The sequence below is a fragment of the Simochromis diagramma genome, unplaced genomic scaffold (assembly GCF_900408965.1).
Source record: "Simochromis diagramma unplaced genomic scaffold, fSimDia1.1 OVJJ01000481.1, whole genome shotgun sequence".
Classification (NCBI taxonomy): Eukaryota; Metazoa; Chordata; class Actinopteri; order Cichliformes; family Cichlidae; genus Simochromis; species Simochromis diagramma.
Genome location: NW_024386898.1, coordinates 1,406,001 through 1,423,746, shown reverse-complemented (window position 1 = coordinate 1,423,746; position 17,746 = coordinate 1,406,001). Strand labels below are relative to the sequence as shown.

The 17,746-nt window shown below is 39.4% G+C and overlaps 1 protein-coding gene across 1 annotated transcript in view; it reads left to right on the top strand.

The window, feature by feature from the left end:
- The first annotated feature begins 1,359 nt into the window (after positions 1 to 1,359).
- The window catches only part of lyst (lysosomal trafficking regulator), a 60,891-nt gene continuing 44,504 nt past the window's right edge, over positions 1,360 to 17,746 (top strand). Inside the window, exons 1-3 of the mRNA XM_040034391.1 lie at positions 1,360 to 1,749; positions 2,771 to 3,046; positions 12,392 to 12,483. Coding sequence (XP_039890325.1) covers positions 2,966 to 3,046; positions 12,392 to 12,483 — 173 coding nt within the window. The 5' untranslated portion in view covers positions 1,360 to 1,749; positions 2,771 to 2,965. The remainder of the gene's footprint in view (positions 1,750 to 2,770; positions 3,047 to 12,391; positions 12,484 to 17,746) is intronic.

Sequence of the window (17,746 nt, the reverse complement as noted above, 5' to 3'; positions counted from 1 at the left end):
GTACGTCAGTGGTGCATTAAGGGGGCTTTCAATAAACCCGGAATATTTTTTATCATAAAGACTTGAAACCTGATTGAAAACCTGCTTCGACCCGCAGCAGTCGTTACTGTCTCTCTCCAGTGACTTGTCCCATTCACATCAACGCTTTAGGGGTATATCTTGATATAACTCTGAGACAAATCGTCATTTCGATCTCACAAAACAATGCTATGACCATAACTGGAAAACAAAATAAAATTCTGTCCTTTTCTATCCAAAATATCAGTGACTGTCATTGTCTAACAATAAAAAATTCTGGCCATTAGTGCTGTGCAAGACTGCAAAATTTGGTATTGATCGGACACAAAGTAAATATTGGGACAGTATTTTAAATATGCTGATACTTTTAATCTATAAAGACAGCTTAAGTTGGGGAGATCATTGTGTCAGGATTTATTAGAGAAATCATCATCACTTTGCAAATTCTGAATACATTTTAATGATCATGGAATCACTGTGGTCTTTTACTTTCCACAATACTTTAACACAACAAACACACCTTTCAGCTTTTCATATATTTTGAATCTGAGGTTGTGTGTGTGTGTGTGTGTGTGTGTGTTATTTACTATAAATAAAAAAAGACCTGACGATCAAAAAGGTTCAGATATTTTTCAAAGTGCATGTTTGATAGAAAAAAAGTATCGATTCTATCGTGCTACTATTGATCTGATACCAATACCAGCGTTGGAATCGATACTATTGGTTCAGTCCGCCTACCTCTACTGGCCATCTGTCAAGCCACGGGTAAGGAACAGCAGGGGAGATTGTGACCAGAACCAAGTAGCTAATTCTGTTTTTCATAACTGTGACAGATGTGCTTGTCTTGCTTCACTGATTACCAGCTGTCCATTAAAATGTATGAATAAGGGGGGGGGGGGGGGGGGGGATTCAGTGTCCTGAAGCCCACAGTAATGTCACCATAAAATAAATAAAAGCAGCAAATCCTTGTTCTTTTTTTTCACTAAACACATCAATCATTCGTCATTACGCAAAAATTACCTCAGTCGATTCGTTTAATTTTATAAGTAGTTCAACTACATTTTCATACTCGTAATAACCCTAATCTGCAAGAAAGATAACCTACCGCCGGGATTTTTAGACAATTCGTCTCAAGTGTGGCGGCTTTTCACTTTGATATGCACAAACAAGAAAATTACACTTTAGGGGAAAAAATGAATTAGCTTGCCAGTCTGTTCTGCCATCTACAGAGCTTCCCCAAACGCACCACCATTCCCTGGGCTAAAAGCTTTGATTGATTGGAAAATGATTTGCGTGTTATCCAATTGGGAGCAGAACAGCAGTCAGTGGGCACTCCACAGACCGTGAGCGCTTAATAAGAAAATGGTCATTTGCACCCTCAGACAAGTCTTTGAGGAAAAAAGCTGATCAGCGCATAGAAAACTTAAGCTAACTGTTTGGCTTTCAAGGGCTAAACATGCATTATGCATTACGCACAGCCATATTAAGTCTTAGATCATATTAATAGTTTCCAAGGAAATAAATCGCGAAATTAGTGTACCTGTTTGGGTGTTATTACAAAACATTTGCTATGACTTCTCTTTGGATTCTAGGAGGTTCTTCGCAGCCAACTAAATGGGCTGTATTGTAGAGGGAGTTGTCTTGCAGTCAGAGCTGAGGGCTTAACGACCCATTATCTTTAGTGCTGGATGGATGCTAGCTTTAGCTGGGTTAATTTGGGGGAAAACGAAGGTATGTCATAAAATTAATTCTTCTTATTACAGGTAAATATCATACATGTAAGAGATACGTGGCTATACCCATAGCACCTGCTTGTTTTGGATGTTCTTGAAGATGTGTTGGTCGCTCTGTGATACAGTTTTGACAGCTGCCGTACACAGGACGGTGCGATGCAACAATCAGCAGAGCCGCTAACGTCACGGCTGCTAGCTAAAGAGCCAAGAACTCCGGAATAGCTACTTTATTCGTTAAAAAACGCTCAAAGTCAGTCGGTAATGCGTATCTCCGGAGAATATGGCATTTATTTGGACATTTTTTTTTAAAGTTACCGAAGCTGCTGGGTTGTTTCTTTTTCGGTCAAGCTAGCCACAACTATAAACACGCTAACGGAGATGAACTTTCAAAATATATCTAACTCGTTCGTGCGATGTAAAGTATATGTATTTTAAGTAAAGCCCAGTTCCGAGGAGGGGAATAGCCACATTACAGAGTTACCACTTGCAATTTATATATTTCTTTTATCTCAGTATGAAACCTAGATGTCTCTGCATTTGAATATTTCCATAACACACTTGAAACGAAATTTTAAATATAAACATACAAATTGCATTTGAGTGTAATTTAAGCGTTTAATACTGACTGAATACAGCAAGCATCCAAATTGGATATTTTATTTTCAGTTTATTTGCGATTCGGATTATGGATGTTCTTTTACGGCAATATAAATGTGGGTGCATTTATTTTGAAAACACAATTTGTCGCCGGAAATGGGATGTGTGTTGCTGCCTAAAGACTTCACGCAGTTCTGTCAGATACCTAGCAAGCTAGCTGTCTGTATGGCTAGTGTCCGTTTTGTTTTGGTAATGCCCTAGCGTGTCAAACTCGCTTGGGCGAAGTTTATGGTTCAGGTGCGGGTTTTTTGTTGGGTTTTTTTTTTAACTGTTAGTGTATCTGCGTTTGTTGACAAAAGTGAATGCGGCTTTGCCAGCTAATTCTTCTTTGCTAACCCATCAGACTTTGTATTTTTCAGCAGAAGCCCAGTTTAAAAGTGGCAGAGCGATGCAGTGAATATGCTATGAAAGACTCCGAAGAAGATTTGGGGCTTCGTTCGGGTTATCCCGGGGCACTTCCAGCCACCTGGAGGATTGAGAAAGAACCCCAGAGGAGACCTTTCTGATTCCTAACTTCCTCAACCAGACTTGGTGTTGTATCTGGGAGTGTGGACGATATGGCCAGTCCACAGGAGACGGATCTGTGCTATGCGTGGGAAAAGTATATGGACTGTAGACTGCAAGGAGCCGATCTCCAGGTATGGCGCTTCTGGCAGGAGTGTAACGTCAGAGATCATTCTTTGGGTGGTGGTGCTGCTTACTTTTTACAGGAGCAGGTCCTTAAAAAAGATGATGTCATTGTACTTGGGAAAAGGTCTGAAGACAGCCATGTATCTTGTTTATTCTGATAGAGACAAATTATTTGTTTTCAATCACGATACAGTTGCAAAACCGGTTCTCTCCAGGATTTCATTCAAAGGGCTGAGTCGATACGAAGTTAGTGTGCTTTCTACGCTTGAATAGCAAGAGTTTGTTCTGTGACAGGTGCTATATGAACGCTTTTAACCTAGATAAACTCATGAATAAGGTAATCTTATCCAGAAATACTTTGCTTCTCATTTTTGCCCTCGCTGTGCCGAGGTCAGTGTTCACTAACGCGTTTAGGCAAAATGCTCCAGTATGAATTTTGTGCAGAATTATACATGTGCATATGAAAAGTGGGTAAGGGGAAGAGTCACTGACTATCAAAGAAAATGACTTCCGATGTGTTTTTGCATATACCTTAAACCCTCTGGTTTACCTTGGCGGTCCCCAGATATCACTTAAGTGGCCAGAAATCTGGCTGGTGCACACCAGAGGCCTGCGTAGGCCCAGCATTAAGTCACTGCACAGAGGTGGAGGCAGGTGTAAACCACAGATTATTCACTGTTGGCGCTGCATAAAGGTGCTTTGCTTTCTATCTCATTGTATCCTGTGCATATGTGGTAGCAGTTCTGAAAACTGTCAGATCTCTGCAGCTCTTTCATCCCCCTCTTTCTGTCAGGGAATGAACGGCATCCAGATCATGAGACTTGGATTAGGTTCAGACTGCGGCTCTAAGAGTACACACTCGCGCGCACACAGAGGCACACTCACTCATAATGTACCCCATTACTTTTGATTAATCATGTGTGATTTGTCCTTTTAAAGACAGACCTACTATCATTTTTAAAGCTAATTAGTGTTTAGAAAGCCTTGAGGGTTTATTCTCTCTTGGAAATAATGACTTCCTTCCTCCATAGTCATCATGTCTTTGCTGGTGTAGAATGCTTCATTGCTTTGTTAATCACATTAGTCTGCATTATGATATCAGCAGGAGGAATGGCGCTGGCTTTTTCTCAGTTGTTGCAACACTTGGAGTGTGCCAGGCAGGCTCAGCCTTTCTATTACTGGTAACTTTTGTCACTTGTGACGAATCTCATGGGACAACTGTGTGCGCTCCTCCACCAGTCAGCTTCCCAGTGATCAAAGTGCCATGCAAGTCTGTGTGTAGAGAGATGGTTAGGTGAGCATAGCTGTCCTGTCCTGTGTTATGATCCTGTAGCTTGCCCTCCTGATTGAGCCTGCAGCACACAGATGCAACTCATTCCGCCAACCCCGTCAATGCAAGAGCGTCTACTTTCCATCCTTTTCACCCAAAGTGACATCTTCTGTTCATGGCAGTCAGTCTACAGGTAAACACAACAAAGCGATCATGGGAAATGTCCAACCGTTGACAGAAGCAAGGCTCTGTTGTGCTGCTCTGCATCCATTTCTGTGATCACACCTTCTAGAGAAGAGGGGAGGGAAAACACAGCTTCTCCTGCTGCAATCAATAAGAGAGCACAAAAAGAGGTGTGAAATATACCGGTGTTGCAGCAGCTCCTCACTTTTATCATCTTTTATTCATGCCTCTCTCTGCTTTTCTTCTTAAGGTGTTTCAGGACTAATTTCACACCCTGTATTTCCATCATTTGTTCACAGCGCAATCACCGTGGTCATTAACATAAGTGCTGGGTGGGCTAACCCTGACCGATGTGTTCCTCTTTCTGTTTCCTCTTGTGGCTCGATCGTCACTCTCTTCTGAGAAAGCAGACAATGCGAGGTTGTTTATGCTCCACGTAATCACAGATTTTTATGAAGCTGCAAAGACAAAAGACATACAATTTCTCTATGATTTATATTATTTATTTATTTTAAATGCCACAAGGACGACTTTGTCAGACCTTAGATGTGGCCACTGAAATTTGCATACTTATCACTGGTAACTTGAGCGTTCTTAATGTGGGTGTTAGCTTTTAGTGTCTCAGAGTTATGCACTCAACAAATGTCTTGCTTCTTTGTAGGATTTAGCCTCACAGTGGGACTGTGACCTGTCCAGGGTGCACCCCATCTCAAACCCTATGACAGCTGAGATAGACAGTTACTAAAAAAAAAAAATCAAAACTGGTTAGAGTAGAATGTTTGGATTGATACTGCTGCCTCTTTTTGCCCCATGTCACTTAGTTTCTCCTAGTTTGCACATTATATTACCATTGAGATGACAGCAATATGGCATAACCACAGCCACTTCTTGTGCTGAATTGGTGGTATTTACCAAGGGCGTGCGCATGTATCATAGCTTCAGTATAACAGGATTACTGACATTAAGCTTTTCTATGCATTCATTCTAATGGAGCCAAAGCTACTGAATTAGTGTGATCTGCTACAAAGAGGATATTTCGAAGGATCCGAAAGGATACTTTTCATTCAGTCCAGTCTCTCTGAATCTTGATGAGCAGAGTCCATTTAGCAGAATGGCTGCCTGGCGAGGAGCCAGGCAAGAAAACAGGTTGCCTGTTGATAGTTAAGTTTCATTATGAGCTAACAGGATGTTTCAAAACACCAAAGTGAGGTGTTTGTAGCACTTCTCTTTTTCTTGCTTTTTGGCACAAAGGGGGTTCAGCTAAGTGATCTCTTTGCTTGCTCTGTATGACTCCTGAACTACTTAAAATTCCATTAACTGAACCAGTTGGTCTTGAATTCATGTAAGGTCCGCTTGGCTTTAGCTTTTTTGCATAAATGTGGATAACCAGTCTTTTCCTACACGGTGGATGAACACATCTTGTGAGTTATGGTTTTGGCAGTTTACAAATTATGGGCTGTAGTGTTAATTACACTGTCTGTGCAGTGTCAATTAATATGTGACAGCAGATACTTTTGTTTAAAGCTGATAAAATGGTATGTTTGTTTTAATTGTTTTTATTAATTTTTTTTTTTTTAAATTAGGACAGCCACACATTCCACCCACATCACTTGTTATTACTTCTCCGAGTTCTGTTCTGTGCATCTCATTCATGCTGTGGTAAAGCACTGAATCCTTGTCTAAAGAAGATTAAACTTGTCGAGCAAAGCATGAGGCAAAAATGTGGTGAATACTAAAAGGAGAGTAAAGATGGCAGTGCTGCTTTACTTTCATCCCCAGTGTTTGTTATTTGGCTTGTCAGGACTGAACAGTGAGGGGAAAAAACTGTGCCATCCTCGTATTTTTAGAATATTTTGGTTAAAGGCTGTGCTGTCAATGTTATTTCTGTGATTGTATTAACTGAGACCTTATGCTGTGCTGTTTGTCTTGCAAACGATTGAACTCATAGCAGTACAGGAAATGTAATTGTAGCAGTAAAAATGGAAAAATAATTAATTATAGTGTTTTCTTTTCATTTTAGGGTGAAGTACACTAAATGGTCTATACTAGGCCATTTAACTAGGCCATAACTTATTGAAAGGCATATATCTGCAATGCTATATTTAGTTTAACCCTAGGTTATTCACTAAAGAATATTTGTTTGTAATTTTTGAACTGTGTGTATCTATTTGTGAAATGTAAGTTCTTATCGGTGTATCTCATTCATCTTCATAGTAGTCAGAAACGAATGTTCAGTTCTTTCTTACCATAATTTAGATTAGTGATTTTGAAATTTATGTGAGTAACTGAAAAATGACAACCACTAAGTTTATGCTGGAGAGTTCTCGATCTTTATGTTTTCAGTGTTAGTAATTCCCAACCTCGGGTGGTGGGGGAGCTTCTCGGAGGTTGTCCTGTCATACCTAATGTGTCAGAATCACGTGGACCAATAAGATGTAATGCATTTAGAGACCACTTCAAGGTCTTTTCTTTTTTCTTGTTTTAGACTTATCCCACAAATAAATCAGATCACTGAGGTCCAGTGAATTAATTTATTAGGCAGAGGTGGACTTCAGTCAAGATGTAGACGCATCTTCAGCGTCACTGATGGAAGTAGGACACTCCAGAGCTTTTTTGCAAGCCCATCAAAACAGACCGGTAACAGTAATATTACATTTAGAGAAACGCCTAAAAACTTGATTTTACTTTTTCATAGGCCCTTTATTTGTTATGCCTTGTTAATACTGAATTGGACGTCTTTTTACCTTCAGAACTACCTTTATTTTTCGTGTAACTTGCTGAGATTTAAGTCCATATCAACGTGGTGGCATCACGTAGCTGCTGTAGGTTTGCACATGCATGATGCAAATCTCCCGTTCCACTATGGAGGCCATTTGACTTCAGAGAACCTATTGTGAAGAAACCAGTTTCAGGTGATTTGAGCTTTGTGACATGGCACGTTATCTTTCTGGAAACAGCCATCAGAAGATGGGTAAACTGTGGTGAAAAAGATCAGCAGCAACACTGCGGTGTTTAAAAGATGGCTAGTTGACACTAATGGACTGACCACATGTAGCTGTCGATACAAGACAGGATGGATTTGTGCTCTGTTTATGCCAAATTTTAACACTACCATGCAAAAGCAGAAATCGACACTCATCAGCTGGGACACTGTTTTTCAAATTTTGATGAGTCTGTGGGATTTTATAACCTCAGTTTCCCATTCTTAGCTGACAGGAATGGCAGTGTGGTCTTCTGCTGTTTTAGCCCGTCTGCAGCTAGATTTGATGTGCTGTGCATTAAGAGATGCTCTTCTGCATACTTCAGTTGTAAGGAATGGTTATTTGAGTAGCTGTTGCCTTTCTGTCAGCTCAAAGCAGTTTGGGAGTTTTCCTCTGACTTCGGGAATCAACGAGGCATTTTTTGCAAAGAGAATTGCTGCTCACTGGATATTTTCTGTTTTTGTGGTTGTGTGGTAAAATCTCGGTAGCTCAGCAGTTTCTGAAATATTTAAATGGGCATGTCTAGCACAGACACTCATGTTGTGATCAAAGTAACTGAAATCTCCCTTCTTCCCCATTCTGATGCCCAGTTTAATCTCCAGCAGCTCATCTTCACCACGTCTGCATGCCTGAATTCACTGAGCTGATGACGTGATTGGAGGATTTACTTTAATGAGCAGTTGAACAAGTTTTTCTAACAAAATGCTTTTTCCAGTGCACCATTTCTGTCCTTCAGTGCTGAATAAACAATAGAAGTTTTAGGATAACTCATTTCTAACATCTGTCAACACAGTAGATAAATCATTTGATCCTCAGTGATTTGCCGATACTTCACTGTTTAGTGATTCACCACTGAATTTTAATTCAAGTGCTACAGATCATGCCGGATCTGATCATGCTGTCTTGTGATCATCACACTTTGACAGGCTGCTGTTGGCATTGTTTATCATCGCAATTTTAGTGAAGTTGCTTTGTTGGGCTTGCTGACTGACCATACACTTGTTTCACATCTGCTTTCATTGTTCTGCCCTTTAGCTTCAGCCTGACTCCTGCTCGCTCTGGTCTCCGGGGCTGTTCCAAACCACTGGCTGAATGGATGAATTATTCATCTCTCTGGTTTGGGGTTGAGTCAGATCCCAGCCATTGCTATGCCTCAGCTTTTTCCACCCGGTGGCTTGTTATTAAGTCAGATTCCTCCTCAAAAAACACAGTGTCTCAGGCCACAGGGGAAGAGAAAGGCCAGAGCAGGTTGCTTGGTTTGTAATTTTGACTTAACACCAGCTTGCGTGCTATTTCCCTGTAATGAAAACAATGAAGCAGACAGTAACACATTTTCATTTCCTGTACAGTGGCTATGCTCAAACAAAGGTCACTGTTTGTGACAGCGAAGATCTGAGAGTAGCAAAAACACCAACATGCTACCCTTTTTTTTTTAAATTGTGGCTACCTGATATTTTGCCTGTGTCTCATTGGACGGGGTTGGGGGAGCATTTTATTATGTTATTTATGATCTTGTGTGAAAGGATTCTGCTCTCTGACTCATAGCGGAAATGTGTAACGTTAGGGGCTTCTCATGATGCTCATCACCCAAATGTCAAATTAAATCAGCTGAGATCTCAAACTAAAAAAAAAAAAAACAAGATTGCATAACTAACGCTACACGTCCTCTCTCATGAGGACAGGATCACATCGCTTTCCGCGCCTCTGCCAAGTTGTAGACTGCCCAATTATCCAAGCAGAGCTTGAGAGGAAAAGTCTGTACAAGCATGGGTGACTCACCCATCACACTCCCATGACTAGGTCTCCCATGATCACCAATTGGATAAAGACACAAGTCACAGCAACTGTATCAAAGCAATTATGGAAAGTCAGAGTCTCAGCTGGAATCATGTATACCTCCCATGTAGTAGAGAAGGGAAGTCTGATTTGAATCTGTTATTTTTACTTAAATGTGTGTTACTTTAAGCAAATTAATCTTACATGTGTGCAGTGGCAGTACACGAGAGAAGATGAAAGGAAAGGTCGACATAACCAAAGTTACCTGTGGTTAAATTATGTTAATGTATTCTACTGTCGCAAGCTATAAAACAGAAAGTAACACCTTAAATAAGCGATAGTAATGGAAATCTGTAGCGGCAAGTGTCAACCGACCTGGATAGCCTGCCCACGTCTACATGACAAATGAGCGAATAAAGAAGTCGGTGCAGAGGAAAGGTCAGAACTTTCCTTTTGTTTACAGAGATGTGTTCAGTGAGCTTTGTGAACTGCTGATTTCCCTTCTAAGCTGCATTAATCGCTATTGGCAGTCTCTCCATTATCAAATCACGCTGGCTGCTTGGTGCTGAGTGCATTGTAATATTGGATTAGAGCCTCGGAGGAAAAAACAAACCTTTGCTGGGAAATTGCATGTTATCTCGAACCATTCAGTTTCCCTTTCCCATATGAGGAATACAACCAGAACACAGGTACACAAGATAACACGAGGACAAACACAGTCATTTTAGATCCTCATTTCGGAAGATTAATTTAATAGACGGCGTGCACAGCTCCAGCATTGCTTCAGGGCTTATTTATCAAACTAATAACAGTTTTTGCGAGCTTGAAGCTTTGATCTCCTGCCAGTCACCTCCTCTGTTTATCTTTGCTCTCATCTGTTGCTGCATTTATTTCTTTCACCTTTACGCTCTTGTCCACTCTCATGTTTTTCCCCCCCTTGTCCTTTCCTGTCTCTCTCATGCTCCATGCATTTCTTTTCTTCCCTTTCCCGTCTGCTCTGTATGATGTTGTCCAGCCCCCTGATGTGCAGTGACCCCTCCCCCATCCACCCATCACATCAGTGCTTAGGTGGGTTGTTGCCTCAGGTGTTGAAGTATCACCCTCCCTGACCCTCCCTGACCCTGGTGAGTGTGGTCAACTTTGCACCTTCATCATCTGGTACCTCACAGTGTAAGACACCTGCCTTAAATGTCTACATGCTTTTGACCATATGACACACGTGTAAAATCTGTTTCATACCATACATAAGCTAACAGAGTAAATAACCTCCTTTTGACAGTTATGACACAGGAAGGAAGTTGACTTCTCGCCTAAATGTAGGGTAGCAGAGCAGTGATGCCAGAAAATAGCCTCAGTCCTTGTGCTAAACGTGATGCTTGGCGTCAAAAGCTGAGGTGTAATAGAACTTCAGCACCTGAATAACCGATGTGAAACTTTCCCCCCGTTGTGTTTCTATCATAGCGTGTGAGAAAATCACACTTTCACTCTAACTGTCGCCAAGTTTACTTGTTAAAGTGATGCTTTACATCACTTGGCTTTATTGTTTTGTCATGTCGTACTGTAAGTTGTGTAATGATAAAAGACTGTTTTGCAATGAATCTGTTCAAGGTGCTTGACATAATCTTTTATCCAAAGATAAAGATCTTTTCAAATTATCGTTGTTTTGATGGGGTTGGGGGATTTAAGGGCTAATACTGGGCTCGTGACAAAAATGAAGACAAATCAAAAACAAGTGTGCTTATTTTCTGCTTTTTCTTTCCAAAATGCGCGGTTTTTCCTTCAGGTCTATGTTGATTCTGTTTCCTTCCACATAAAATCTTAAAATTTAATTTTAATTTAATTTCTTCAGTGTTTTAATGAAATAACAGGAAGCTTTTGCCAGTAATGTTTACTTTCATGCTTGTGCCATGTGCATGCACTATACAAACAAATATGGACCCACTTTTGAAAACATTGCTGCTGCAGGTGTTGTGGTCCAAACCTCCACAGGATATATTGACATGTACTTTAAAAAATTTACTTGAATCAATATATTCCATGCATGTGATTTATCTTTTATTTGAAGGATTTAAATGCATCTTTATATTATTTTTAATGGACCAGCTGTGGGGATTGTCATTTAATAACCATACCTTCCAAAAAGCAGTGTAGGGATCACCCTAAGCTTGTAGATCTTGTTGTGTAATGTAGTATGTGGTGTCTGTTCTTTGGCTTTGTGACCCAGACACTCGGGGCAGCTGCATCAGTCAGGGATCAGTGTTGCCCGAATGAATCCAGTCAGCGGTATCAGATTAGCGGAGGCGTAAAGCTAGCTCCTGTGTAGCATAGGAGACAGCAGTATGCTGGCTTAGTGGTTCACCCGTCTGTTGGCAAGGTATTAACACACTATCCTAGAAAAGTAATGCAGTTAAAAGTGGTCAGATGGCATGTCTTACCGGTAAGAAAGTTCCTGTTGCCTTCCAGCTCTAATGACAGATTTGTGCTTGGCGGTCAGGCTCTGACCGCTGCACTGTGACAAAACAGATTCATCATTATATGGTCTTTGTTTCCCTACACTGATAGATGCCTCAGTACTTTTAAGGTTACTACTTTTATTGCTAATATTGTTAATTGTGAACTTTCATAGTGCTCTCCAGTAGGGCAGACTTTTTGTTCAAAGTGTTCATTTTTCACTTTGCTAATAAGTTTATGGAGTTGGGGCAAAGATTATATTAGAATATTAGAAAGATGCTAAAAGAAAATGTGGTTATTTTCATCAAAATGGCATCAGAAATATTATAACTACAGGACTTGTAATTTTGGTAACTTATTTTTCTCTTTGAATGTGTTTTAAATCGGTGCTTTTATAGTAGGAGGTTAGAGAGGAGAGAGAAAATATACTGGCTCCCAGCACTTTATCTGACCTGAAAAATCTATATTGGAGCAATACGCTCACATAATGACACTGGAGGCTTTTACATCACTATTGAATGGACTCTGCTACCATTTCGAATGATTGTAAAACCTAAAAATGTTACAGTAGCTGTCACTTTAAAAGAAAATGCTTTCAGGTCCTCTTTGTTTTAGCACATGTACATAATAACCTGGGTTTAATTTATGTTGCTACTCTTGTGTCTCATTTGTGTGTCTCTGTGTGTTATCAGGTCAGCCTTCAGAGTCTGGAGAATTTCCTTTGTCTCTTCCACTACGTGCAGCACCACTGCAAGCACAGCAGCAAAGATGCACTGAAATTCTGGTAAGGTCTCATCACTCTGTCAGTGTCTTAACACCTCATTATAAGACATTTGTGTCACTTTGCCGGGATAAAGCCTATGCATGAAATGAGCTTTCGAAAATCTGGTGCAACAGTGGAATCATAAAGACATATTTATTAGCATTATTGTAGGCTAATAACACAATCACTATAGTTGTGTCTCAAACTATGTTGTCAAAATCAAACAATCAAATTTAAGAGAATAAACAAGGCCACATGCAACTTAATGTATATATTAAATTCAGTTCAGTTTTATTAATATAGCACCCAATCACAACAGCGGTCACCACAAGGCGCTTTATATTTTAACGTAAAGGCCCTACAATAATACAATGGAACCAGTGTGTCATAGATTGGATGCAGTGCCTGCAAACTTGCAGGAAGTGCAGTTATTTTAGTCCTCTTTTTCTCTGTTTTGGCAAAAGAACGGCAGAAATGACACATTTATATCCTTTTATGTCCTGCCTCTATAGTAGAGGTTTGAGGAATTATGTAATCATGGTGCATTAGCGTTTGGAGTACCTTACTGCATAGATTTACATACTGATGAGGAAAATTGTGGGACTTTAGGAACCTCGAGTACCTCTTGTTTGTATTCTGTTGAGTGTGGGTAAGTCGGTCTCTCACACACACACACACACACACACGCAGTCTGCCTAGAATTAAGTGGATGCATTAGCATTTGCAATCCACATGTTCCTTCAGCTGAAAAATCATTGTTAAAATACCAAAAATAATGTCCTTGTGTAAAGACGAGCTTGAGGCGTTTTGATGTTTTGCTCCGTGAGATCAATTACTGAACACTAATTTGCTTAATTAACAGAGCTTTTTTATGTGAAAATGAAGCAGTTGGCTAACAGATGTTGTAGAAACAAGACCTCATGCTGTACAGCTTCTTACATTGGACTAGGTTGTAGATTTTTACTTGTGTGCTGTTACTGTGGTTTGTTTTAAACCATCAGACGCTTACACGTTTATAAGTAATATTGTTAGAGGAGCATGATCACAGATTAAAGTAATACCTATACTGCCTACATGCTTATATGTGAACAAAGAGTTGTGCCAAACCTTTAAAAAAAAAAAAAAAAAAAAAAGCATGTTTGTCGGGATTATTTGAAGAGGCAACATCCAGTATACATATAGTTTAAAAAAGAAATTCAAGGAAAACACTTGGACTGCATTTTGAAATAAACTCCTTTTACTTGAAATTGTTTGGGCAAACGTGAGTAGAAGTGTTGTTTCTTTTTTTTTGTTGCAAAACTAGAACTGAGAGAGGAATTGAAAAATTTGACTGTAAGCCTTTACAAAGTTCTGAAATGATACAGGAAGATTAGTGACCATAGTACCGCTAATCCTCCAATCACAGTGACAATGTTCACGGTCTAAATATGAAAAAGAGATGTCACAGGAGTATCGGTGATGGTCTGGATTTCTGTGACTTAGATAGTGATCAGACAGACAAGATTACAGTGTTGTTACAGTCTGTATTGATAATGGTCAAGAAATGAATGTATTCTAGCTGCGTGGTTAACCTAAGATATATAGGTGCTCCTTTAGGTCAATGAAAACATTTCAACTTCTATTAAAACTAATTTACTAAACTAGAGTGCATTGGAGTTCCCTGAGTCCCTCTTGGAGTCCCTCTATGGGTATACCCTGCTCAAAAAAAAATTAAAGGAGCTCTTTTAAAAACACATCAGATCTCAAAAAGAAATCATGCTGGATATCTATATTGATATGGACTGGGTAACCACCAAACTGGTCGTGCACCTGTTCTCATCTGTGAAAAGCACAGGGCTCCAGTGGTGGACCTGCCAATTCTGGTTTTCTACAGCAAATGCTAATCTGCTCCACGGTGACAGGCAGTGAGCACAGGGCCCTCTAGAGGACATCAGGCCCTCAGACCATCCCCAGTGAGTCATTTGTAGCTCTGGCAGTGCTCATCTTGTTCTTCTTTGAACAAAGGAGCAGATATCGGTCCTGCTGATTAGTTAAGGACCTTTTACAGCAATTTCCAGCTCTCCTTGACTAACTGTCTGTTTCCTGGAATCTCCTCCATGTTCTTGAGACTGTGCTGGGAGAGACAGGAAACCTCCTAGCAATGGCGCATGTCCCCGCCTTCCTGGAGGAGTTGAACTACCTGTGCAACTCTGTAGGGTCCCTGTATCCCCTCGTGCTACCAGTAGTGACTCTGACCCTAGCCAAATGCAAACCTAGTGAAAAAACAGTGAAAAATGTCCGTGTCCTCCACGTGTAAAACTATTCCTGTTTTGGGGCTTGTCTCACTGTTGCCCCTCTAGTGCACCTGTTGTTAATTTGATTAACACCAAAGTAGAAACTGATTAACAACCTTGTCTACTACTGAACTGATCAGATCAATATCCCAGAAGATTAATTGACTTCATGCTGTACTCTGATTAAAATGTGGTGCTTTTTTTGTCCACATTAAATTGAATCAGGTTGAATTTCAGGAAGCGCTTCAGTACTATTACCAAAAATTATTTGTTCAGTCAGAAGGAGTCCAGCATGTTTTAGACAGGCTAGAATACTCCTGTTAGTGAAGTGGCCACATCACTAAGTGCTGTTGAGACGACACCACGAATGCCTGTGGTGCTGGATGACAAGGTGACTCCTAGTCTTCTGAAAAGGGAACACAATGATAAAATCACAGAGCTTCTAAACAAGATAAAAAATAAAAATACTATCTTACCTGATCCAGTAGAATGCCTATGGAGAATACAAACGAGAACGATCGCGCAAAACAACCCTCACAAAAAAACAGTGCCTTAAAGATAGCGGGGCATCTGTTCAAAAATCTGTGCAATGCTTAGACCCTCCTCACCGAAGAGGATTTAATGTGCCATTAAAAATCCAGAAAACTGGACAATAGAGTAATGAAGTGTGTAATACTACTCTGGATGTACTGACTTCTGTTGTTTTCTGTGTAAATCTGTGTCAAACATATAAGCCCGGAGTCCACTGTCCCGGTTGTTGTTTACAAGCAGCCATGAAAACTCACTTAAGTCTTAATTGACAGATTTAAATTCATTACACTTTTTTTTTTTTTTTTGCATTAAATTTGCATTAATTATCTAATCTCATGTTGTTTGTAGTAGAACCAGAACTACAGATGCAGGAGATAAACAGTGCTGACAGTCTGTTAACAGTGCATGCCACACAGGAATCCTTTCAATGACACTGAGGTTTTTATTCATAGATGAGGGGAGCTGTATTTGAATATTATCCAATGCATGACTCAAATGACAAAGCTGAACAAAGCATCCACTGTAATGATAACTGGGTTTGAGTGAAGAACGTCACAGTTTTTGGCCTGGGGTTAAACCTAAAATTTGACATCTGGAGTGGGAAGCTTTCATGGAAATCGTTTTGAAGTACTGAATTTCGATTTAAGGTCTCGTGGTAGCAGGACAAAGCAGGTGAATTGGATCAGATATTGACGACAAAGAAATTTCTGAGCTATCGCTAAACTCTCTTAAACATGGTGGCTGTAAACTGATGGTGTATTTGCAGAGCTGTCACATTGATCATGGTGATGATTTTGAGCTGTTAGCATTTTTGATCTCTAATAACAGTGGAAGAAAATGGTGCATGCAGTTTTTTTCAAGAATTTGTTAGACCAACTGTCATAAAAAAGAAATATTTTAGCAACCTGCCAAACACTTGTTTAAAGCTTCAAATTTACATTGTTTATTAGGCAAATTATAAAGCAAATTCACATTTTTATACCCAAATTTGAGTCGGGCACTGTATTTCTCAGAAATTAATCAAGCATAAAATTCAGCCAGTAAAAGAAAATGTTCTGTTCAGAGATGTAATTTGGTGTCTTAATCAAACATTAGGGGTGGGGGGAAAAATCGATACTGTGTAGTATCGTGATATTTTGTTTGCTAATAATGTATCGATACAGGGACAGCAGAAATCGATATTTTGTTACAAAAAAGTTTTTGTGGACTGGAACATGCTCTGACTTCAGAGCACGTTGATCCTTTTTCTGAGCAAGAATCCTGACATTCCTTCACTGTCCAAATGTGTTTAACTTTTTTTTTTGGCAGCAATAAACATGACAGTTTACTTATTTTAATTTAAGACATGTTTTATTTTAATTAAGTTTAAAACTTTTTTATTTAATGTAAAATTATATTTTGTTTTAATTTACTTTCAAATTCTTCAGTTGCTGAACGGGCTGCATAGTTTTCATAAATTGCATAGTTCAGAATAGCTATAATTGTACCAGATGGTTGCATTCAGTTAAGTTGGACTAGACTGTAATACAAACCGTTTAAGTTTGTCAACAATAAAACTGACTGAAATGAGAGAGAGACTGAGAGTGAGACTTTGATATTAGATAAAATGAATATTGATAAAGTTTACCTTTATGTACAGAATCTGAATATTGCAAAATATTTAAAAAAAATTGCAATAATATCGTATCGTGGGATGTATGGTGATTCCCACCTCTATCAAACATCCCAAATTTGTTTTGTTTTGTTTTGTTTTGTTTTGTTTTGAACAGTCAATTTGAAAATTCAAGGATTAAAAACGGTAATTAATAGTAATACACCACCAGAAACATAACAAAATGATATTGTCAGTACTGTTTTACCAGTACTGTACCTTTAATTTAGGGGAACTGTGGCGTAAACCTTACACTGGGTGGTGGTGTAGTATTTTTCTGAAACACTGTACACCAATTTATCTACTTCTTTTAAAAATTATTCTGTGCTTTGAACTTTGATCAAATATTAAGGGAAATGAAAAATGCTGTACACACACTACTAATTACAGTAAGACGTGTTTGAAAAATGTGAGATCCAAAGGTTGTTTGGCAAATTGAGTGGCTTGAATTAGGTAACTGTGAAACAATTTTTGGCAAATTCAGCAAATTTAGTCAACGAGCTGATATATTTAGTCATGTACCAAAGGTTCAATTTGAGATTCATAAAAATTTAGATTTGTTGCAACTGCATTATGCAAGCCAAGTTACATGCAAATTCATGCAGCCAGTTATGAGATAAAAATGCTTTCAGGTTGTGGTGCCACCTATTAGTGAAGCACAATTTGCTTTATTACATCAGACTTCTGGAAGTCTGTAGAATTTCAGGTTAAAATCCCAACGTGTTTACAAGTTATTGAAAGCGTTTGAAAATTAAAGGAAGGGAAAATAAAAGCAGCTCAATGTGGGCAACCTCAAATGTAGCGAAGGCTTCTTGGGAAAGGTTAAGCG